The following is an 18,057-nucleotide window of genomic DNA, read 5'->3' as shown; positions in this document are numbered from 1 at the left end:
CTGGGTGCGGGCAGCTCAGTGGGAGATCTGGATACACAGGGGCTTATTGGGGCGTTCCAGGTACAGGGGCAATGGGACTCTGCAGGGGATCCAAGTGATGGTGGTTGGGCTCAGTGGGGGGGTCTGGGTGTGCTGAGATGGGGCTGGGGGGGTCTGGATGTGGAGGCTCAGTAAGGGGGTCCAGGTGCTGGGGCTTGATGGGGTGGGGGTCAAGGTGCAGCTGGTTGGGGCTCAGTGGGGTGGGGGTCTGGACGCAGGGGTCCAGGTTTAGGGGGGGATGGGCATGTCAGAGTGAGGGTTCGATAGGCCTGCTTAACGGGGGTCCCCCAGCTGCTGCCAAGGGGATGCCGCATGTTGGGCTCCCGCTTTCCCCTGCGATTCCTCTATCCCCTTTTCTTCTTCATCATCTTCCCCTCACTCCCACATTCCCCTCCCCCTGCCCTATTCCACCCCCCCTTTTCCCCCCCACTGCCTCTTCCCCCACATCCCCTCACCCCCCTTCCCTCATTTCCTCCATCCCCCTTGCCCAGCCTCACCGCAGGCACTCACTGTTACACAGAAAATAGGAAGGCTCCCAAACACACAAAAGGGGAGCACAACTGGAACTAGGACCCAGGAGGCTGCAATCAGCTGCAGAGTCAGCAGAGCCCGAGACCTCTGAGCTGGGCAGCTCTGTGTTTGCAGAAATGGGGGGGGAAGTGGCACAGTGGCACGTAACCCCGTGAGCCCCCCACATGTCTCGCCTTTGTTTGGGGGGCAAACCCTCCCAAAAACTGCACACATGGTCCAACCCTCCCTGTGAGGCTTTCCTGCCGTTTTCTGCAGGGAAAAGCAGGAAATCTGCAGGGGGGCTTTTTTCTGCAGGCACACAGTCCCGCAGAATCCCCCCCAGGAGTAGAATATGTAGAAAGTTTGCCATTCTTTTCAAAAATTCCTGATATGTTTTAAAAATCATCCCTCATTAAGGGTGTGGAAGTTTCTTCTGGGGAAGGAGGAGAGAAAGCACTGGCTGAAAGTTCATCTTGCACCTCTTCATCCTCTCTCCCAGAGACACTGTGTTGAGGTTCTGATATCAGGATGACTTTGTTACACCCTGACACTTCATCTGAAGAGTCCGAATGGAATCTCTGATGAAAGCAGTTCTGAATAGTCAGTTCTGAATGCTGAAATCACAGGGGCCAATACATCCAAGCCTGAAATCCAGGCAGATCCTTTTGGTACCATGCTCTTCCTGTGAGAGGATTTTCTCCCTACCACATTCAGCAGCTCCTTTGATGCCTGGAATTCTGCCCTCCTCTTTTGTTGTACCAGGGACGATGACAGCTTCCTTGTGGGAGATCTTAGAGTGGTCTTTAACTCCATGGGCAGCAGGGATTATTCACTGCTCCAACAGACAAGCCTGAGAGCACTTAAAAGAGCAGTGCCTACTAGGGGGTATGGAGATCAGTTACCTCCCTAGTTGGGGGAGGGGGGGCACTTACAGGCTGGGTCCCAGATAGTATACCCAAGGATCCCTGAAGCAGCTGCCGTTCAGAATCAGACTAAGATCTTATTGATTTCTCCAGGAGGAACAGCCTCAGTCTATATTCCCTACCTAAAATGCTTTTTTTAAAAAACTAGCTAACAAATGAAACTGACTATCCTCAGGAGGCTGACAGATTAAATTGACTATCAGGAACAGACTAACAAATGAAATTGACTGCCTAATGTAATTAGCTAAATTAAGTAACAAACAAGGAAACTAAATTACCATACACTAAGAAACACAGTAACTAGCTAAAGCGGATGCTACTCTATTCTGACTTTCTGCCAAAAGGCAGTTAGAAGGAGCTGAAGGGGGAGTAGGGATATGCTGCCCTTTATGAAAGGTGCATGCACAACCCCTGCTGGATATTGCTATTGAAGTTCCTAAACTCCTGTGCAAAGAACACAACCACACCATATATGGAAGCCACATGAACAGTAACTTGAAGATGAAGTTTGATTTATTAAATCCAAAAAGCTAGGAGATTTGAAACTGCAGACAGGACTCTATCCCAATTCGTACTGTTGTCCCTATAGATGTATATGTCTACATACAGTGGATGATTCTACACACCTAAGGTTGCAGTAACTCAAGACAAAAACAAGTAGATTAAAGGTTAATTTCCTTGCTTTCAAGTAATCCAAATATCTTTCGCCTCAACACCTCCACACAATGAGGGTCAGTGAAAAATTAGAGTAATTCTGCATTTAAAATTGGCATATAAAATACATAATTCAGTTTTTGATGAGCTGCATGTTGTTCAACATGCTGAACACAGCATTGAGTTTCAGAGCTTTCTTACTCCCCCAGCTATCACAAACCCAGAGGATGGCGTGGATGCGTGGGCTCATTTAGTAAGCCCAGAGCTCATTACCACAAGTCCTGCAATGTTAAATTTAATAAAACTAACCCCAACGGAGGTGAAAATATAATCAGACAGAAGCTCGACACCCGTGAAAGTAAAAATAATTAAACAATGGAAAGGTTTTGATAAGGGAAGAAACTAAAGTAGTAGTCTTAGTGAAGTCAGAACAACACGTATGAGTATGGCTTTGCATGACTGGACTCTTGGTGGCGAAGGAGGCAAAAAGTAGTATTATTTACCTGTAACTAGTTCTTTGAGGTGTACATATCACCTCAGCACTTAAGTCTTAACCCTCGCAAAAGCCCTAATCCATTAGGGTTGTGCACGTGTTCCCTTGAGGAACTGAACATTTGGTGGAAGATCACACAAATAAAAGTCTCCTCTATTCCTTCCACCTAATCAGACTCCATACTAGACGCGCCGAAGTCTAAGTCTACTTAAACTTGCGTTAACATTTAGTTACTACTTTCTCCTTACTATATTGAACCACTTATTTTGGAAACTAGTAGTACTAACAAGTCAAAAAGAAACTGTCTGAGGAGAACTAATTAAGCAAGGAATTTGAGATTCTTTCCAACTGGGCATCAGAACTGCCAAGTTGAAAAAGATACATTGCATAAATATACAGGTGTGTACTGAAATCTTTATAGCAGCCATATATATTTCTTTTACTCCAATGATGTCAAATAGGAACCTGACTACTCTGACTGCCTGTGACAAATATATAACAAAAATAAAAGAGCTGCAAGTCCCCAGAAAAACTCCAGCAAAACTCTAGTCTGAAACCTATGAGACATTTTGGAAACAAGCGAGGATGTATTGAACGTAGTCTAATGTAGCTTCAATACAGTCTGGATATCATCAAAATACAACACCAAAACCAAATTTAAGATTTATCAGAGCTGCATACTTTCAACACTACCTTATCGCACATAATGCTGGGTAGAGCCCTGCGTGGATACAAATTTATATCCGCGAATGTGGATATCCACGAATATAAATCGGTATCCGTGGAACCACAGGGCTCTCCCAGGAACCGCAGTGGCAAAAGGAGCAGAACATGGGGCCACCGTTCCCAGGAGCCAGCGCCCCGTGTCAGCAGCTCCTCCGGCGTGGCTCTACTGCCCACAGACCCACCCCCGTCCCTTCCACGCAGCTGTCTGCATCCCCTGTCTGGGGGCGTTAATGCTGCTTGAACACAAGAGTGTGACCAGAGACAGCTGCTGGTGAGCCAGGTGCCCGCCCCAGTAGGCAGGGCTGGGGGTGCTACAGCCACGCCGGAGGAGCTGTTGGATCATATTAAAGAAGTTCTGTATTAAAATCACAAATGAGTTTGATTCCCCATAGTTTAAATTCCAGGGTATTACTAATTAAGAGGTCTCTTGGTTTTTGGTACTGTTTCTCTCCCTCTGTATGTGAAACTTGCAAGCTGCTAATTGCGTTAGTACATTCTAAGACAGAGTCTGTTCTCAAAGCAATTCACAGAGAGAGACTCAAAGCAATACTCTAACAACAGACACAGCACCCAGAGACTCCCCGCCCTTTTGTTGTATTAACAACTGTGATTAAAATAGAGATAGAGGATGTATGTGGATGGATGCTTGGTGTGGATAATAACTGAATGATCAGGGAGGTGCCAGCCTAAGAATCCAGTGTCCATCGGCTGAAGAAGGCGTCAAGTGGAAATAACCAGAGGACCCCCGGAGGGCAGACTGGAATCCACCCAACAGCCTCAAGAATGGGAGAACCAAAGAACAAGATAACATCTAGCAGCACGGAGCCGTCAGGAATGTGCCATCTGCTGATTGATTCAGCAACAGCATGATGAAGCAATTCCCACAGACTGGCCTAGGAAGAAATTCCTATAAAAAGAGACTCTAAAAAGTGAGAACTTTGGGGTCTGATTCTGCAAACCAACTTCCAGGAGCATCAGATGAGCATCTGACAAGGCCCTGCTCCCTCCTCATGTCCAGGCCACCTGGCCAGTGGCTTGGCATGAGCAACTCTAAGGCTGGTAACTATGATAACAACCTTGCAGAACCTGTGTGTGTGTGTGTGTGTGTGTATGAATGAATGTGTGAAGAAATATGAGATTGAATGGAATGTTATAGCTATAACTAACTGCTTACTATGATTCTTTCTGTATTCACAATAAATGTGGTATTTTGCCTTTTTCCCTTTAATAAGATCCTGCTGGTTTTTAATTTATTGGTACAACAGAGCTGCCAGGGTGGGGTGCTGGCTCCAAGGAGCGGCAGCCCCATGTTCTGCTCCTTTCGCCTCTGAGGTTCCCTGGAGAGTCCTACGGTTCCGCGGATACCAGCTTGCATCCACGAGTATACATCTGTATCCACACAGAGCTCTGATGTTGGGGAATGATGAAGTACAGCGTGTGCCAAACTGTCTTCATTCCATACAACCTGCCTCAGAAAAATCCTCTGTATCTTTTGGCCCAGAACAATCTCAAACCAAGACCTATTCATACAATGCAGCCAAGAAAATATGAGTACCATCATTATCAGGTCTTGGAGATGGATTGGCCATGTGCTTTGGATGGACACTGATTCCATCACCAGAATAGCACTAAGATGGATACCTGAAGGCAAGTGAAAATGAGGCTCCCCGAAAACAACATGGTGAAGAGCTGTGGAAGCTGAGCTGAAAAACCTGGGGCACAGCTGGGGAACCATTGAAAGATTTGCCAGAAACAGATAGGAGTGGAGGAGCTTCGTCGCTCCCCTAAACGCCAGAGGTGTAATGGGTACTAACTAACTAAATGTTTCTTAACCTGATAACTAAAAGGTAATAACAGGTTTGTTTGAAAAGTATGTCGTCTTTAGAAGAGTAACTTGATCTTTTTCTTCTCCAGGACCATAAAACCACCCAGTTTCTTTCAATGATCCACTTCAAATCCTACAATCCTTCCTAAAATATTTGGTGTCAAGAAAAGGAGTGGAAGAACCAGAAAATTAACAGGTAACATTAACTATAACATTTACCATAAAACATTAACCATATGACCATACTCACTATAAACAGGGGTCTACTTAAATCACAGATAAATCACACAAATTTTTTGCAGGTTGGTCACAACATATATAGAAAATTTTGCAGATGTGTATTGTTACCCCTACTTCTGTGCTGCTGCTGCTGGTGGCACTGCCTTTAGAGCTGAGTGCCCCGCCAGCAGCTGCCGCTCTCAACTATGCCTTCAGAGCTTCAGACTCAGATATGCTTATATTTTTGCATGAATGAGGCTTACGAGTGAATATCAAGTTGAATTTAGAATCATTACAAAGGGGCATTCCTGTTTTCCCCACACAAACTTTTAGGGAAGACTGGAGACAAGACAGCTAGTTCAACTCAGTGATTACTCCCAAGTGTAGGTAATATTTTTTAATAGGCTTTAACTGATTTAGTTTTTGTGAGAGTTTTTAAAAACTAGCATGGCCACCTCTTCAGCATTTGGCATAAACTCTGCAACCAGTGCCAGTGTAACTAATTTATGAGAAACAGCAACTGAGTTGCAACTACTCATGTCTTACAACCCAGAAATCTCAAACTGTAAGATAAGTTAGATATACATCAGTAAGCCATTATACCTACCCAGTATCTCCCAATCCATGAAGAAATATGACCTAAAATTTAAAAAAAAAAAAATACAAGAGTTAAAAATAATTGTTTCATGCTTAATTCCCTGGTTTGTTTTTTCTGTAAGGACAAAAATAGCTGTGACAAATTAATAGATTCTAAGGCCAGAAGAGACCATTATGAGTCTAATCGCCTGTACAGCACAGAACTTCCCCAAAATAACTCTTTAAGGCATATTTGTTTAGAAAAACATCCAATCTTGATTTTTAAATGGGCAGTGCCACCATGACCGTTGGTAAATTATTACAAAACTACATACTATAAAAACTGTGCAATACCAAGTGCAAGCATTATTTTGGGTACAAGTTTCTCCAAGCCCTAATAAAATCCCTCACTACACTTTTATCCCATATTTCCCCTTCCCTAAAAGCATCTCCCCACAACTTAGTTTATTAGGTTACTGCCATAATAACCAAGTTAGACCAAATAAATCATTTTGCTTCTGCTAGTCATCGCTGTCTCATTTTGGAAGTACGGTTTGTGACAGATCTTGATTGCTTGCTCCTTCTTCTCACTAAAGAGAGTAACTCCAGATATTGTCTAGCAATTCGTTATATTTGCTTTCTTGCGAAACGTGCAATTTATTAAAAGAGAAGACAACTAGGGACTCTTGCCAGTCAAATGACATCAGTGACCTTCATCTCATCCAACATCATAAGTTAATTCCACTAAATGAAACATTTAAAAAAAAAACAAAAAACACCAAGTGTTCAACACAGCCCAGCTCGCAAGGGAAGACGGAAGGCGGCAGGAAGAGCCCCTCATATCACTGCACGGGGGTAGACCTTCCCCGCACCCCGCCGCGAAAGACAAGCAGGACGAGGCAGCGGCAGCAGGGCCGTCACACCAAGCGCACCTATCCGCGCGCCTGCCAGCGGCCGCGGCCAGGACGGTGCAGTCTGCCAGCTTGAACTCTCTGTGCGTGGAGGGGCCGATCTCCGCCGCTCTCCCGGGGCAGAGGCCCGGCTGGCGTGTGCGGGAGCCGCTCACGGCAACACCCCGCCGGCGCGAGTCCGGGGCAGAGGCCCGGCTTCCCGAGGCGGGCCTGGACAGCGAACCGGAGCACGAGGGGCGCGCACACGGGGCCCGGGCGGTTACAGCGGGGCACGGCCCGTATGCCGGAGCGTACACCGCGCGCGCCTCGCCCCTGGGACGGAGCCGCTCAACCCCTGCTCCCCTTGGTCGCCAGGCCCGGACTCACCGCGGCAGTGGCCTTCCTGGCGGCCGGGACGATGGCGGGGAGCGGCGCAGACATGTTATTGCCGCACATACACCGGGCTCCGGGGCGGCCAGCGGGACACACTGGCCGGGAGGAGGGCAGGCACCGGGCCAAGGGGAGGGGAAAGGCGGGAGGGGCGGCAGCAGGGAGCAAACGCGGTGACTAACAGTAAGAGTCGGAGAGCGGGGGAGGGGCGGGGGGTCGGGCTTGTGTCACCAACCCCTGCCCCCTTATCCCCCATGCGCAGGCACGCGCATGCAGGGGCTCAAGGGCGGCCGTTAGACTAGGCGCGGGGCAGCCGCCAGTATCCCCTTCAAAACACGCCCATCACTGCTCGCCTCCCCTATTGGCTCTCAGGCGCAGACGATCCGCCATCTCCGATTGGACTCTTCTCTTGTCATTTAGTTCCCTGAGGACTGGGGGGCGCGGGAAGAGGGTCACGCCAGAACGCGTGCGCAACGGAATTGTTCTGGCGACTGGTAGGAAGTGTCTGTCTCAAGCCCTGGCCACGGTCTAGTACTCCCCAGGGTGGGGGGAGATTCTGCGCCAAAAAATTAAGAATTCTGCAAATATTATTTGTCAAAATAATGCAGTATAATTACATCCCTTTCAGTTGTTTGGGTAAGTTATTTAAACTACAATACAGAAAAAAGAACAGGAGGACTTGTGGCACCTTAGAGACTAACCAATTTATTTGAGCATAAGCTTTCCTGAGCTACAGCTCACTACATCGGATGCACTCTGGACAATACAGTGGGGAGATTTATATACACACAGAACCTGAAACAATGGGTGTTACCATACACACTGTAACCAGTACCAGCTATTACTCTCCTGCTGGTAATAGCGCACCTTAAGTGATCACTCACCATACACACTATAAGGAAACACCGATTGTTTCATGTTCTCTGTGTATATAAATCTCCCCACTGTATTTTCTACTGAGTGCATCCGATGAAGTGAGCTATAGCTCACGAAAGCTTATGCTCAAATAAATTGGTTAGTCGCTAAGGTGCCACAAGTACTCCTTTTTGCGAATACAGACTAACACGGCTGCTACTCTGAATACAGAAAAAAGACACAACAACTATTCAGCATTTCCTAAACACATGAAAGTTAAGTTACAAACACTTGGTAACTAATATCCTGCATTCCAGTCCTAATCCTGGATTTTCATTTAAATTACGTTACAGAACACCAAAGAGCAAAAAAAAAAAAAAAAAAAAAAGTAGAATGTCATTTTAAATTGTTCAGACTTTTACACATGAAAGCACAGGCAGCAGGTGAACTGTTGGCTGGGGGATGCTAGCCCCCAACCCCGCCCTTTGCACCTAAGGCCCCACCCTTCCACACACACCCGGCCGGAGCCAAGCCACTGGCCTTGTTCCACAGCTAAAATCCCCCAGCCCCAAATGCAGCCCCAGCACTGGAGCACAGGAAGGCGCGTGGCCCCCAGTTTCCCCAGATCAGGGGGGCAGGTGGCTGCTGGCTGCAGCCTGCCCAGCTCCGGAGTGCAGGAAGGTGGGTGGCACACAGCCCCAGCCACAGCGGAGAATTGGGGGACTGGAGCCAGAGGACTGGAGCCGCACACAGGGAGTGAGTGGGGTCACACCTGGCTGTCTGGGGAGGCAAAGCCTCCCCCAGCCTATGCGACCCACTGCCCATGCATGAAAGTTATACAGTTTTGCTAATGATTGTCCTGGACCTGGCTGGGTACTTTGGGAAGTGCTTAGTTCTGACTGTCCTGATATTTTATTGACTGCTCTGTAAAAGCTTTATTTGCCCTCAGTCTTTTTTTTAAAAATGGGTAAGTAAAAATCTAACTCCATTGTGCCATTTTGGCACAGGAAAAAAGTGAGAAAGCGCATGCATACATCTTCCTAGCTGATTCCCTGTCATTTAAAAGGCTTTACATCACTTTGTCAATGTAGGGGCCTTAAAACTTTTACAGATTTTATGTTTCTGGGGAAATTGACTGAGAATGAGAATAGTTAACTACAACAGGATCATTAACAATGTTACTATGCAGATAGGCTGCTACATTTCTGCCTCAGAGAATGAGATAAATTAACCATCAACAGCAACATTAACAAAATGTGGTGTGGTTTTTTTACAAAATCTATTTTCTTTCATTTAAAAACAAACATTTTTCATTAACACGATACTAATATTTAATTGTTTCTTCAATTTTCAAGAAGTTACAGACATATTTTTATAATCATATTAGATAGATTGTGACTTTTTCATTGATACCTTACCTAACATACTTTGTATAAGATTTGTTGCAATTGTCTAACAGTGGCAATATTAATTATATAAATAGTCATGTTTCAATCTTAGTGTCACAGCATCCAAAAGTACCACACACCTTACTAGGCAGGCAGACTGCTACATTTCTGCCTCAGGGACAGAGCCTTCCTCCTGCATAACAAAAAGACTTACCCTCCTCCATGCCCCTCAAGCCACAGTATCAAGCAAGAGGGACAGCGTCTCTCTTGCTTGTTGGCCAGCCCAGCTCCCTGATGGTGATCAACATCTCCCCCACAGGCAGGCATGCCCAGCCCTCCCCCTCGCAGTAATCTGCATCTCTGAGGCTGCTTCAGGCACGCTGGAACAGACATGCTGCCTGGGCTGCTGGGGAAATCTCCGGCAGATTTCTTTTGCTTTTTTCTGTGAGGGGGACACAGAAATATGTGGGCCATATGAATTCTGCGCCCTTGGTCAGGAGTAGTCTAGTCCAAGGCAGCAGAGTGAAAGGCCTCGGGCTGACAGTAGGGTTGCCAACTTTCTAATCACACAAAACAAAACACCCATGCCTTGCCCCTTCTCTGAGGCCCCACCTCCCACTCACTCCATCCCGCCTCCCTCAATGGATCACTCTCCCCACTCTCACTCACTTTCCCTGGACTGGGGTAGGTGGTTGGGGTGCGGGATGGGTTGAGGGCTCCAGCGGTGGTGCAGGCTCTGGGGTGGGGCCCGGGATGAGGGGTTTGGGGTGCAGGAGGGGGCTCTGGGCTGGGACCAAGGGGTTCAGAGTGTGGGAGGGGGCTCCTGGCTGGGGCAGGGGGTTGGGGTGTGGGAGCGGGTGTGTGCTCCGGCTGAGGGTGTGGGCTCTGGGGTGGGGCCAGGGATGAGGGGTTTGGGGTGCAGGAGGGGGCTCAGGGCTGGGGCAGAGAGAGGGGGTATGGAATCCAGGAGGGAGTTTGGGTGTGGGAGGGGACTCAGGGGTTGGGACTGTGGGAGGAGGTGAAGGCTCCGGCTGGGGGTGCGGACTCTGGGTTTGGGTCGGGGATGAGGGATTTGGGGTGCAGGAGGTGGCTCTGGGCTGGGGCTGAGGGGTTGTGAGTGTGGGAGGGGGCTCAGGCCTGGGGCAGGGGGTTGGGGTGTGGGCTCCAGCTGGGGGTGTGGGCTCTGGGCTGGGGATGAGGTGTTTGAGGTGCAGGAGGGGGCTCGGGGCAGGGGGTGCAGGCTCTGGGAGGGAGTTTGGGTGCAGGAAGGGGATCAGGACTCGGACAGGGGGTTGGGGTGTGGGCTCTGGTACAAGGGGTGGGGTGTGAGAGGGCGTTCAGGGTGTGGGCTCCAGCCAGGCGGCACTTATCTCTGGCAGCTCCCGGAAGCATCTGGCATGTCTGGCTCCTAGGCAGAGGGGTCAGGGGGCTCTGCATGCTGCCCGCACCCGCAGGTGCCACCCGCACAGCTCCTATTGGCCATGGTTCCCCCATGACTGCCCCTGCGCCTAGGAGCCGGACATGCCGTCTGCTTCTGGGAGCCACACACAGCCAGGGAGCCTGCCTTAGCCCCGCTGCACCACCAACTGGACTTTTAGCAGCCCGGTCAGCAGTGCTGACCAGAGCTACCAGGGTCCTTTTTCAACTGGGTATTCCGGTTGAAAACCGGACACCTGGCAACCCTAGCTGAGCGACATGTTGCCATCTCGTGTACTGGGTACTACAAGCCTGTGGCTCATGCCTGGGGCTCCACTCTGGCACCTGAGTGACACCTAGACACTTGTGAGCACCCTTAATCCCAAGTCCCCAGTGGGGATGGTGGGTCTGAGCCTCATGGTGAGCACTGCCAGGTACAGCAGAAATAGTCAGGTCTGTCATGTGAAAAGTGCAGCTTGGTGCTTTTACAGCTATGGCCAGAAATTACACTGCTTCTGACTGGCCAAAGGCTATTTGAAGCTTTAGCCATTGTTTCCAGAGCCTCCCTTCTACTTAGGATGCATCTGCACTATTAAAAAAAGATGTGTTCTTTCCACCCATTCAATAACAAACAGTAACTAACAGGATGTAAAATCCTAGTGAAGACAAGGCAGTATGTAATTTTCACACATTAGCAGGTTGAGATAAAGGGAGCCTAAGGTTTACTTAGACCTGCAACATGAAAACTACAAACTGCCTTGGTTTTCGCTAGAATTTTACCTGGTGTTAGTTACCACATGCTAGCTAACGTGGTATGAACATACCTTTTATCCTAATGAAGACAGGTTGGGAATTAGTGTATTAAGGAATAGAAACAGACACACACTCCCTATATATCTTCAGTGCTGCTGTATTTTCCTGTTTAATGGCACATGCTGCAGAATTGTTAAGTCAATAGGTTTCCTGTGACTTGGGGTGGCTCCACACACCTTGACCTTTAAAAATGGAAAAAGTGTAGCAACTGCATTCCAAATAGGGAGCAAAGAACTGAAGAGCATATCAGTTCTATTTGATATCTCACACTCTTATTCTAAAACCTAGTCATGTTTGTGTTTTGAATGTTTTTATAAAGCTCCCAGTAAACTTATTTTATTAGAATTATTTACAGCTTGTTTTAAATGATAAAAGATAACCATAGAATTTCTAAATGGGGAGATACTAAACGGTAAACAGCATGGGAAATGGAGAACTTAACAAAAACATATATAAAAGCCGCAATCTTATTAAGATATTATTCAATCTATTTGTTCTCTGTTAATGATATTCAGATGTCCCTTCTAGCCTTCTTGGCTGAATTAAAGAAATCCTTTGGCACAGACTCAAAAAATTAATGCTTCCTGTTCATCTTGATATCTGTCATGCCATTCAGGCTCTTTATTTTAAAATTACTAGAGCAGGGGTTCTCAAACTTCACTGCACCGTGACCCCCTTCTGACAACAAGAATTACTTCATAACCCCAGGAGAGGGGACCGAAGCCTGAGCCCACCCAAGCTCTGCTGCTCTGCGTGGGAGGGCCAAAGCCCGAGCCTGACTGCTCTGAGCAGGGGGGCCACAGCTGAAGCTCAAGAGCTTCATCCCCAGGCAGGTGGCCTGCAACCTGAGCTCTGCCACCCGGGGCTGAAGCCCTTGGGTTGCAGCAAGTCTAAGCCAGCCCTGGTGACCTCATTCAAAGGGGGTTGCGACCCACTCTGGGGTCCCAACCCACAGTTTTAAGAACTGCTGTCCTAGAGCATTCCAGACCATTCTGAACATTTGTACTAGCTCTGTATAAATATGGCAAACACATTACTATCAATGTGAAACAATTTGTTCTTTTTTCTTCTGATCAATAAATTTGGAAAAAATAGTACTGTGTGTGACCATGTAATTAAAGACTGTATCATAATGTAGATGCACAGGGCTGGGGGCAAATTAATGTTACACAAGCAGCCTTAATTCTGGCATTTTCTAACTTTGGAGTGCTTGATTCTCCAACCATAATGTTCTTTTAGCAAAGTTTGGTGTGTGTAATTTCCTAGATTTTTAAAAAGGAAACTGATCCTCCTTCCCTCCCCATTCCCCCTGAAATTGCATCATGTGGTATCATATTGACACCCATATGGGTCATCAGCAGTTGGGTTGAAACCTTTAGATCCACCACATAGACTTATGCCACTTGGGGTCTGTCTACTCTAGAAACGCAACAGAGGCTGCTGTAGCTCTTCAGCGTAGACACTTGCTACAGTAACAGGAGGCGTTCTTCTGTCAGTGTAGTTAATCCATCTCCTCCAGAGGCAGTGGGTAGGCCATAGGCGCCGAGTTTCTAATCTGCCAGGGGGTGCTCCTCCCCAGCTCCACCCCCACTCCATCCCTTCCCAAGACCCCACCCCCACCCTGCTTCTTCCCACCCCCATGCTGCCCCTGCTCCCCCTGTTCCCTGCCTCATCCCGCCCCGCTCCACCCCTTCCTAAACCAGTTCCACCGCCTCCCCCGAACAGACTGCGCCTTCGCTGCCCCTCTCCCCCCAGCATCTCCAGATGCCACGAAACAGCTGATCCACAGCAGGCAGGAGGTGCTGGAGGAAAGGGGAGGTTCTGGTAGGGGGGCTGCTGGTGGGTGTTCAGCAATCAACATTTTTTTCCCATGGGTGCTCCAGCCCTGGAGCACCCATGGAGTTGGCGCCTATGGGTAGGTCGACGGAAGAATTCTTCCATTGACCTAGCACTATCTACACTGGGGGTTAGGTTGTGTTAGCTATGTCAGCCATGTAGATTTTTCACACCCCTGAGTGATGTACCTGGGTCAACTTAACTTCTGAGTATAGACCAGGCTTTGAGCTAACTGAGTAGCTGATGTCAGCCTGTTTTCCTCTATGTGAACCAGCATTAGAAGGGGATGGGACACTTTTGCCAGTAGGTTTCACAGATATTTGCTGACAGCAGAGGAATGGTTAGACTCAGGAATCTTGGGATCCCTTTTAGGTTCTGGAGGGGAGTGTGCTGTAGTGGGCACAGACCTTTCTGTGCATTTCTCCCCAAGCTTGACCTCTCCCTTTTGCCTCATCCTCTCCAATTTGTTCCTGTTCTAATCCTCACTCTGTTCCACCCTGATTCCTCATCTCAGTTCCATTCTCCTCACCTAGCCAGTTCCATTCTTCACTCCTGAAGCTTCTCATTCTAGACTTTGTTTCCTTGCCCAGAAAGTCCTAGTATCATCCTTCCAGCCTCTGGGTTCCAGTTACACTCTCCTCCACTAGTCTCTTTTCCCAGCCAGTTCAACTCTCTACTCAGCTCCCAGAGCGAGTCTCTTTGCCTAGCCATTCCCATTTCCAGCTACTTGTTCCCAATCTCTGTGTCCAGCCAGTCCCAGTCTTCTTGCCCAGCCAAAGCCAGTCTCTTTGCACCCCAACTCTCAGTTTCCTTCTCCCTCTCCCCTGGTTGGGAGCAGCCTACAGCTGCAATTGCAGTGAAAGCCATGCACAGATCCAGGATGCAATATGCCCAGTGTGGTCAGAATGTTTAGGGAAGTTAGCTGCTACAATCTAAGTCTCTACTGAGAAAGTAGCAATTGTTATTTTTCCAAGGTAACTGTGCCAAATTTGGGCAGATTTTCACAGGGACAGCAAAAGGTGCATCCCTGACACAAAGGCCATCTCCCTGCCAAATTTCAAGCCCCTGCTTCAAACATGGGGATGCTAGAGCTTTTCAAAGATAAGGTGGCCAGAATTTTTAACAGGGGCAAAACAAACATATTTCCCCCTAGATTAGTTCTCAGAAAAAGATGAGCCATTTTGGCTGAAACACCTCTCCCCCCGCCGCCCCCCCCCCCAAAAAAAGTCAGCATGAGGCAGACATCCAGCATGGAAAATTTCCGCCCAAATAGTTAAATTTTGCAAATTTCTAAGCAACTGAAAACAGGGTCTTTTAATGGGAAGTTTGGGGCAACCTTGGCAATAGGCAGATGTATTAGCCCAGTACATAATTTCTCAGTGGTGTTCTCTGTAACAACCCCCTTATCTTCCCTCAATTAATCCTTCACAGTGCTTCTGTTCTGGAAGAAAATAATTTCCAGTTGACCCATCATGCTGGCTGTAATTCTATTCTCTGGTTATAGAGTAGGCACAATTTCATTAGGTAAAGTAAGTTACATGATCAAGGAGCACAACAGCATAAGGAAACTATTGTAATAATAATGCACAACATTTCCATAAGAATAGCAGAACAAGGGAAAAAGGTATTCTTCTTCAAACTTCTCATTTTGGTTTCTTGATTGCCACTGCATTTGTATTGCATCAACATCCTAAACATCACCAATCTTTTTAAGATACAGCCCTATGTTTTTAAGTCCGGGCTGCAACATGCCCAGAGAAGATCAAATACAGATAATATAAAAGCAGATAACAGCAAGGGAAAAGTAATTTTAGACATAAACAAAAGCAAAGTCTGAGAAGCAGTTTGCAGTCCATTCCATTTTATATCATATAGCCAACTAACTTAGACATTCCATCCCAACCTGGTAGATGATATTCTGTCCTCAATTATACATACCTTCATCACTTCCCATCTGAACTATAGCAATGCAGTATACCTGGGCATGTAGCTTTCAGTGCATAGGAAATTCCAGTTACCACAAAATGCCGCAGTGCATCTCCTCAGCAACACAGGCTATTACAAGCACATCTCTCCACTCTCTACACTGGCTTCCCAAAGAATACTGAGTTAAGTTCAAGATCTTGGTCTTCATCTTTAAGCTGCTCAGGGGCCTGGACTACAAGATTGTCTGAAGTTCCAAGTTAAGAACTGTGGTAGACAACATTGCTCCTCAAGGCACAATGGAATTTTCTATCATAAGGGTAAAGGGTTTTGCCAGAACAGGAGACAAAGCTTTCTAGGGGGCTCATCCAAGACTGTGGAATAAATTCCCACAAGAACTAAGGACCATCACAGCCTATCCCCTTATGCTCTAAGTGAAAGGCTCATTTTGTTTACCTTGTTTTCTCTCAGCCATGGGGGCGGGAGAAGGGAACTGAGAGTTGGGGGCAACCCTCAATCTATCAGTTCCACATATAATTCTCTCCCACAGGAGACACGATGAGAAAGAACAAGCCACAAGTGACAGATGTTAATCACATGGCTTGATGCACTACTGGAAAATACTCATATGCTACAGTGATGATGGTGGTATAAGAACCTATATAGAGTAGATCAGAATTATATATGCAGCATGGTACACAGATGTGGGGAAAGGGGAATTTGGGCTCTCTTAATCTTCTCAGTGAAGTTTATTTAAATATATTGTCCTTACATATGTATTTAAAAGTGCTGTATCCTTTATTTCACATTCCTTTCATACGTCGCATATCCTGGGGCTTTGCATCCCTGAAGTGTTCCACTGACAGAGACATCATGCAGCATCCTTTTCTTGTTTTCTTGTTTGTTTATTCTTCAGTTTGTTCTGTTTAACCTTATACCACTTGTCTTTGTTCTGCACCCTATTGCTCTGTATTGCACCAGTCCCTTCAGACTGTAAGTTATTTAGGGCAAGGACTTGTTTGCATATACTTCAACTATTGTTCAGAGTTGGGATCAGCAGAGATAATATCTGAATAATACACATACATGAAAAACATGTAATATTTATAATTATAAGGAAGGGAAGTAGTGATAACCATTTTTTTTTAGTGTGTGTATAACACTCACTTTTTTGTGTAATTGTGATTCATGGGCTGTCTTCCATGGAAAGTTTTACCAGTTATACCAGTACAATCAGTGCTTAATTGACAATGAAAGAGGTACTGGATCTCAAGCTGGCTGGCCAGAAAGCAGTGGCTGCCGGCCAGGCACCAAGCTCTGAAGTCAGCGAAGTCACCAGCAGAAACACAGAAATAAAGATGGCATCAGAGTAAGATATTGCCACCCTTACTTCTGCGCTGCTGCTGGTGGCTGCGCTGCCTTCAGAGCTGGATAGCCAGAGAATGGTGGCTGCTGGCTGGGAGCCAGAAGTCCTGGGGCTACAGACTGCCAAGCCTAGAGGTGCCGAGGCTAAGCCCTGGCACAAATTAAGCACTGGTATAGTTAAATAAACTTCGTTATGCAGATATAACTCCCTGTTTGGACAATCTTATTCTGGAATGAGAATGGTTTTTTTTGGTTTAACTTTAACCCCTTCCAAAGTGACATAAACTAAACCAAAACAAGGAACTCTTATAATAAGCTCACCCACATGGGGAGAGTTATACCAGCACAACTATATCCCATTTAGATGGACACCTTAGTTTATGCTGGTATAAACAAGCCCATCCTGTACACAGCATACTTTTATGGTGCAGAGGTGAGTTTATGTTCACATCTTTTGTATACTGAAGCAAATTATCATTATTATTACTTATTATTTGTATCACGGTGGTGCTTAGGAGCCCCAGTCATGGACCAACAACCCATTCTGTTAGGTTTAGAGTAGCAGCCGTGTTAGTCTGTATTCGCAAAAAGAAAAGGAGTACTTGTGGCACCTTAGAAACTAACCAATTTATTTGCGCATAAGCATCCGATGAAGTGAGCTGTAGCTCACGAAAGCTTATGCTCAAATAAATTGGTTAGTCTCTAAGGTGCCACAAGTACTCCTTTCTATTCTGTTAGGTGCTGCACAAATACAAATCAAGAAGACAGCCCCTGCCCCCCAAGAGCTTACAATCCAAGTATAAGACAAGAGGTGGGTACAGACAGATGGGGCAGCGCAAGGAAACAATATCTGCCCGCATGCCAGGCAGTGGGTAAACTCGGTTGTGTCCCAGGAAACGGGCGCAGTCACAATCCACATAATCCATGGACACGCGCTATACCGTATGGGGTGCAAACCAGCCACCTAGGGTGACCAGATAGCAAGTCTGAAAAACCAGGACAGGGGGTCGGGGGTAACAGGCGCCTATATAAGAAAAAAGCCCCAAATACCAGGACTGTCTCTATAAAATCGGGACATCTGGTCACCCTACAGCACCTTCCACCCCGTCTCACCAACCAACCAACCCCGCTTCCTCTCCGCACTGGCTCGCTCCTTACCTGCCCTCCCCCGACACAGCCGCGTCGCGACAGTTGGGAGGGGGAAGGGGTTCCGGCT

General features: G+C 47.1%; 1 protein-coding gene across 3 annotated transcripts in view; it reads right to left on the bottom strand.

Annotated features, from left to right (window-relative positions):
* The window catches only part of LYPLA1 (lysophospholipase 1), a 46,419-nt gene extending 28,386 nt beyond the window's left edge, over positions 1-18,033 (bottom strand). The window contains exons 1-2 of one of the 3 annotated variants that reach the window (XM_074944381.1): positions 18,000-18,033; positions 5,997-6,028 (exon numbers count right to left, since the gene is read on the bottom strand). Coding sequence is in view for 1 of the 3 variants with exons in the window: in XM_074944380.1 (XP_074800481.1) it covers positions 5,997-6,028; positions 7,243-7,311 (101 nt within the window). In the remaining 2 variants the exon portion in view is untranslated. Of the gene's footprint in view, positions 1-5,996; positions 6,029-6,897; positions 7,037-7,242; positions 7,439-17,999 lie in introns of those variants that run through there. The other 2 variants (XM_074944380.1, XM_074944382.1) reach the window with 2 other exon arrangements.
* Between the last annotated feature and the right edge of the window lie 24 nt (positions 18,034-18,057).

This window comes from Natator depressus, chromosome 2, assembly GCF_965152275.1.
Source record: "Natator depressus isolate rNatDep1 chromosome 2, rNatDep2.hap1, whole genome shotgun sequence".
Classification (NCBI taxonomy): Eukaryota; Metazoa; Chordata; order Testudines; family Cheloniidae; genus Natator; species Natator depressus.
This window is presented reverse-complemented; position numbering and strand designations above follow the sequence as displayed.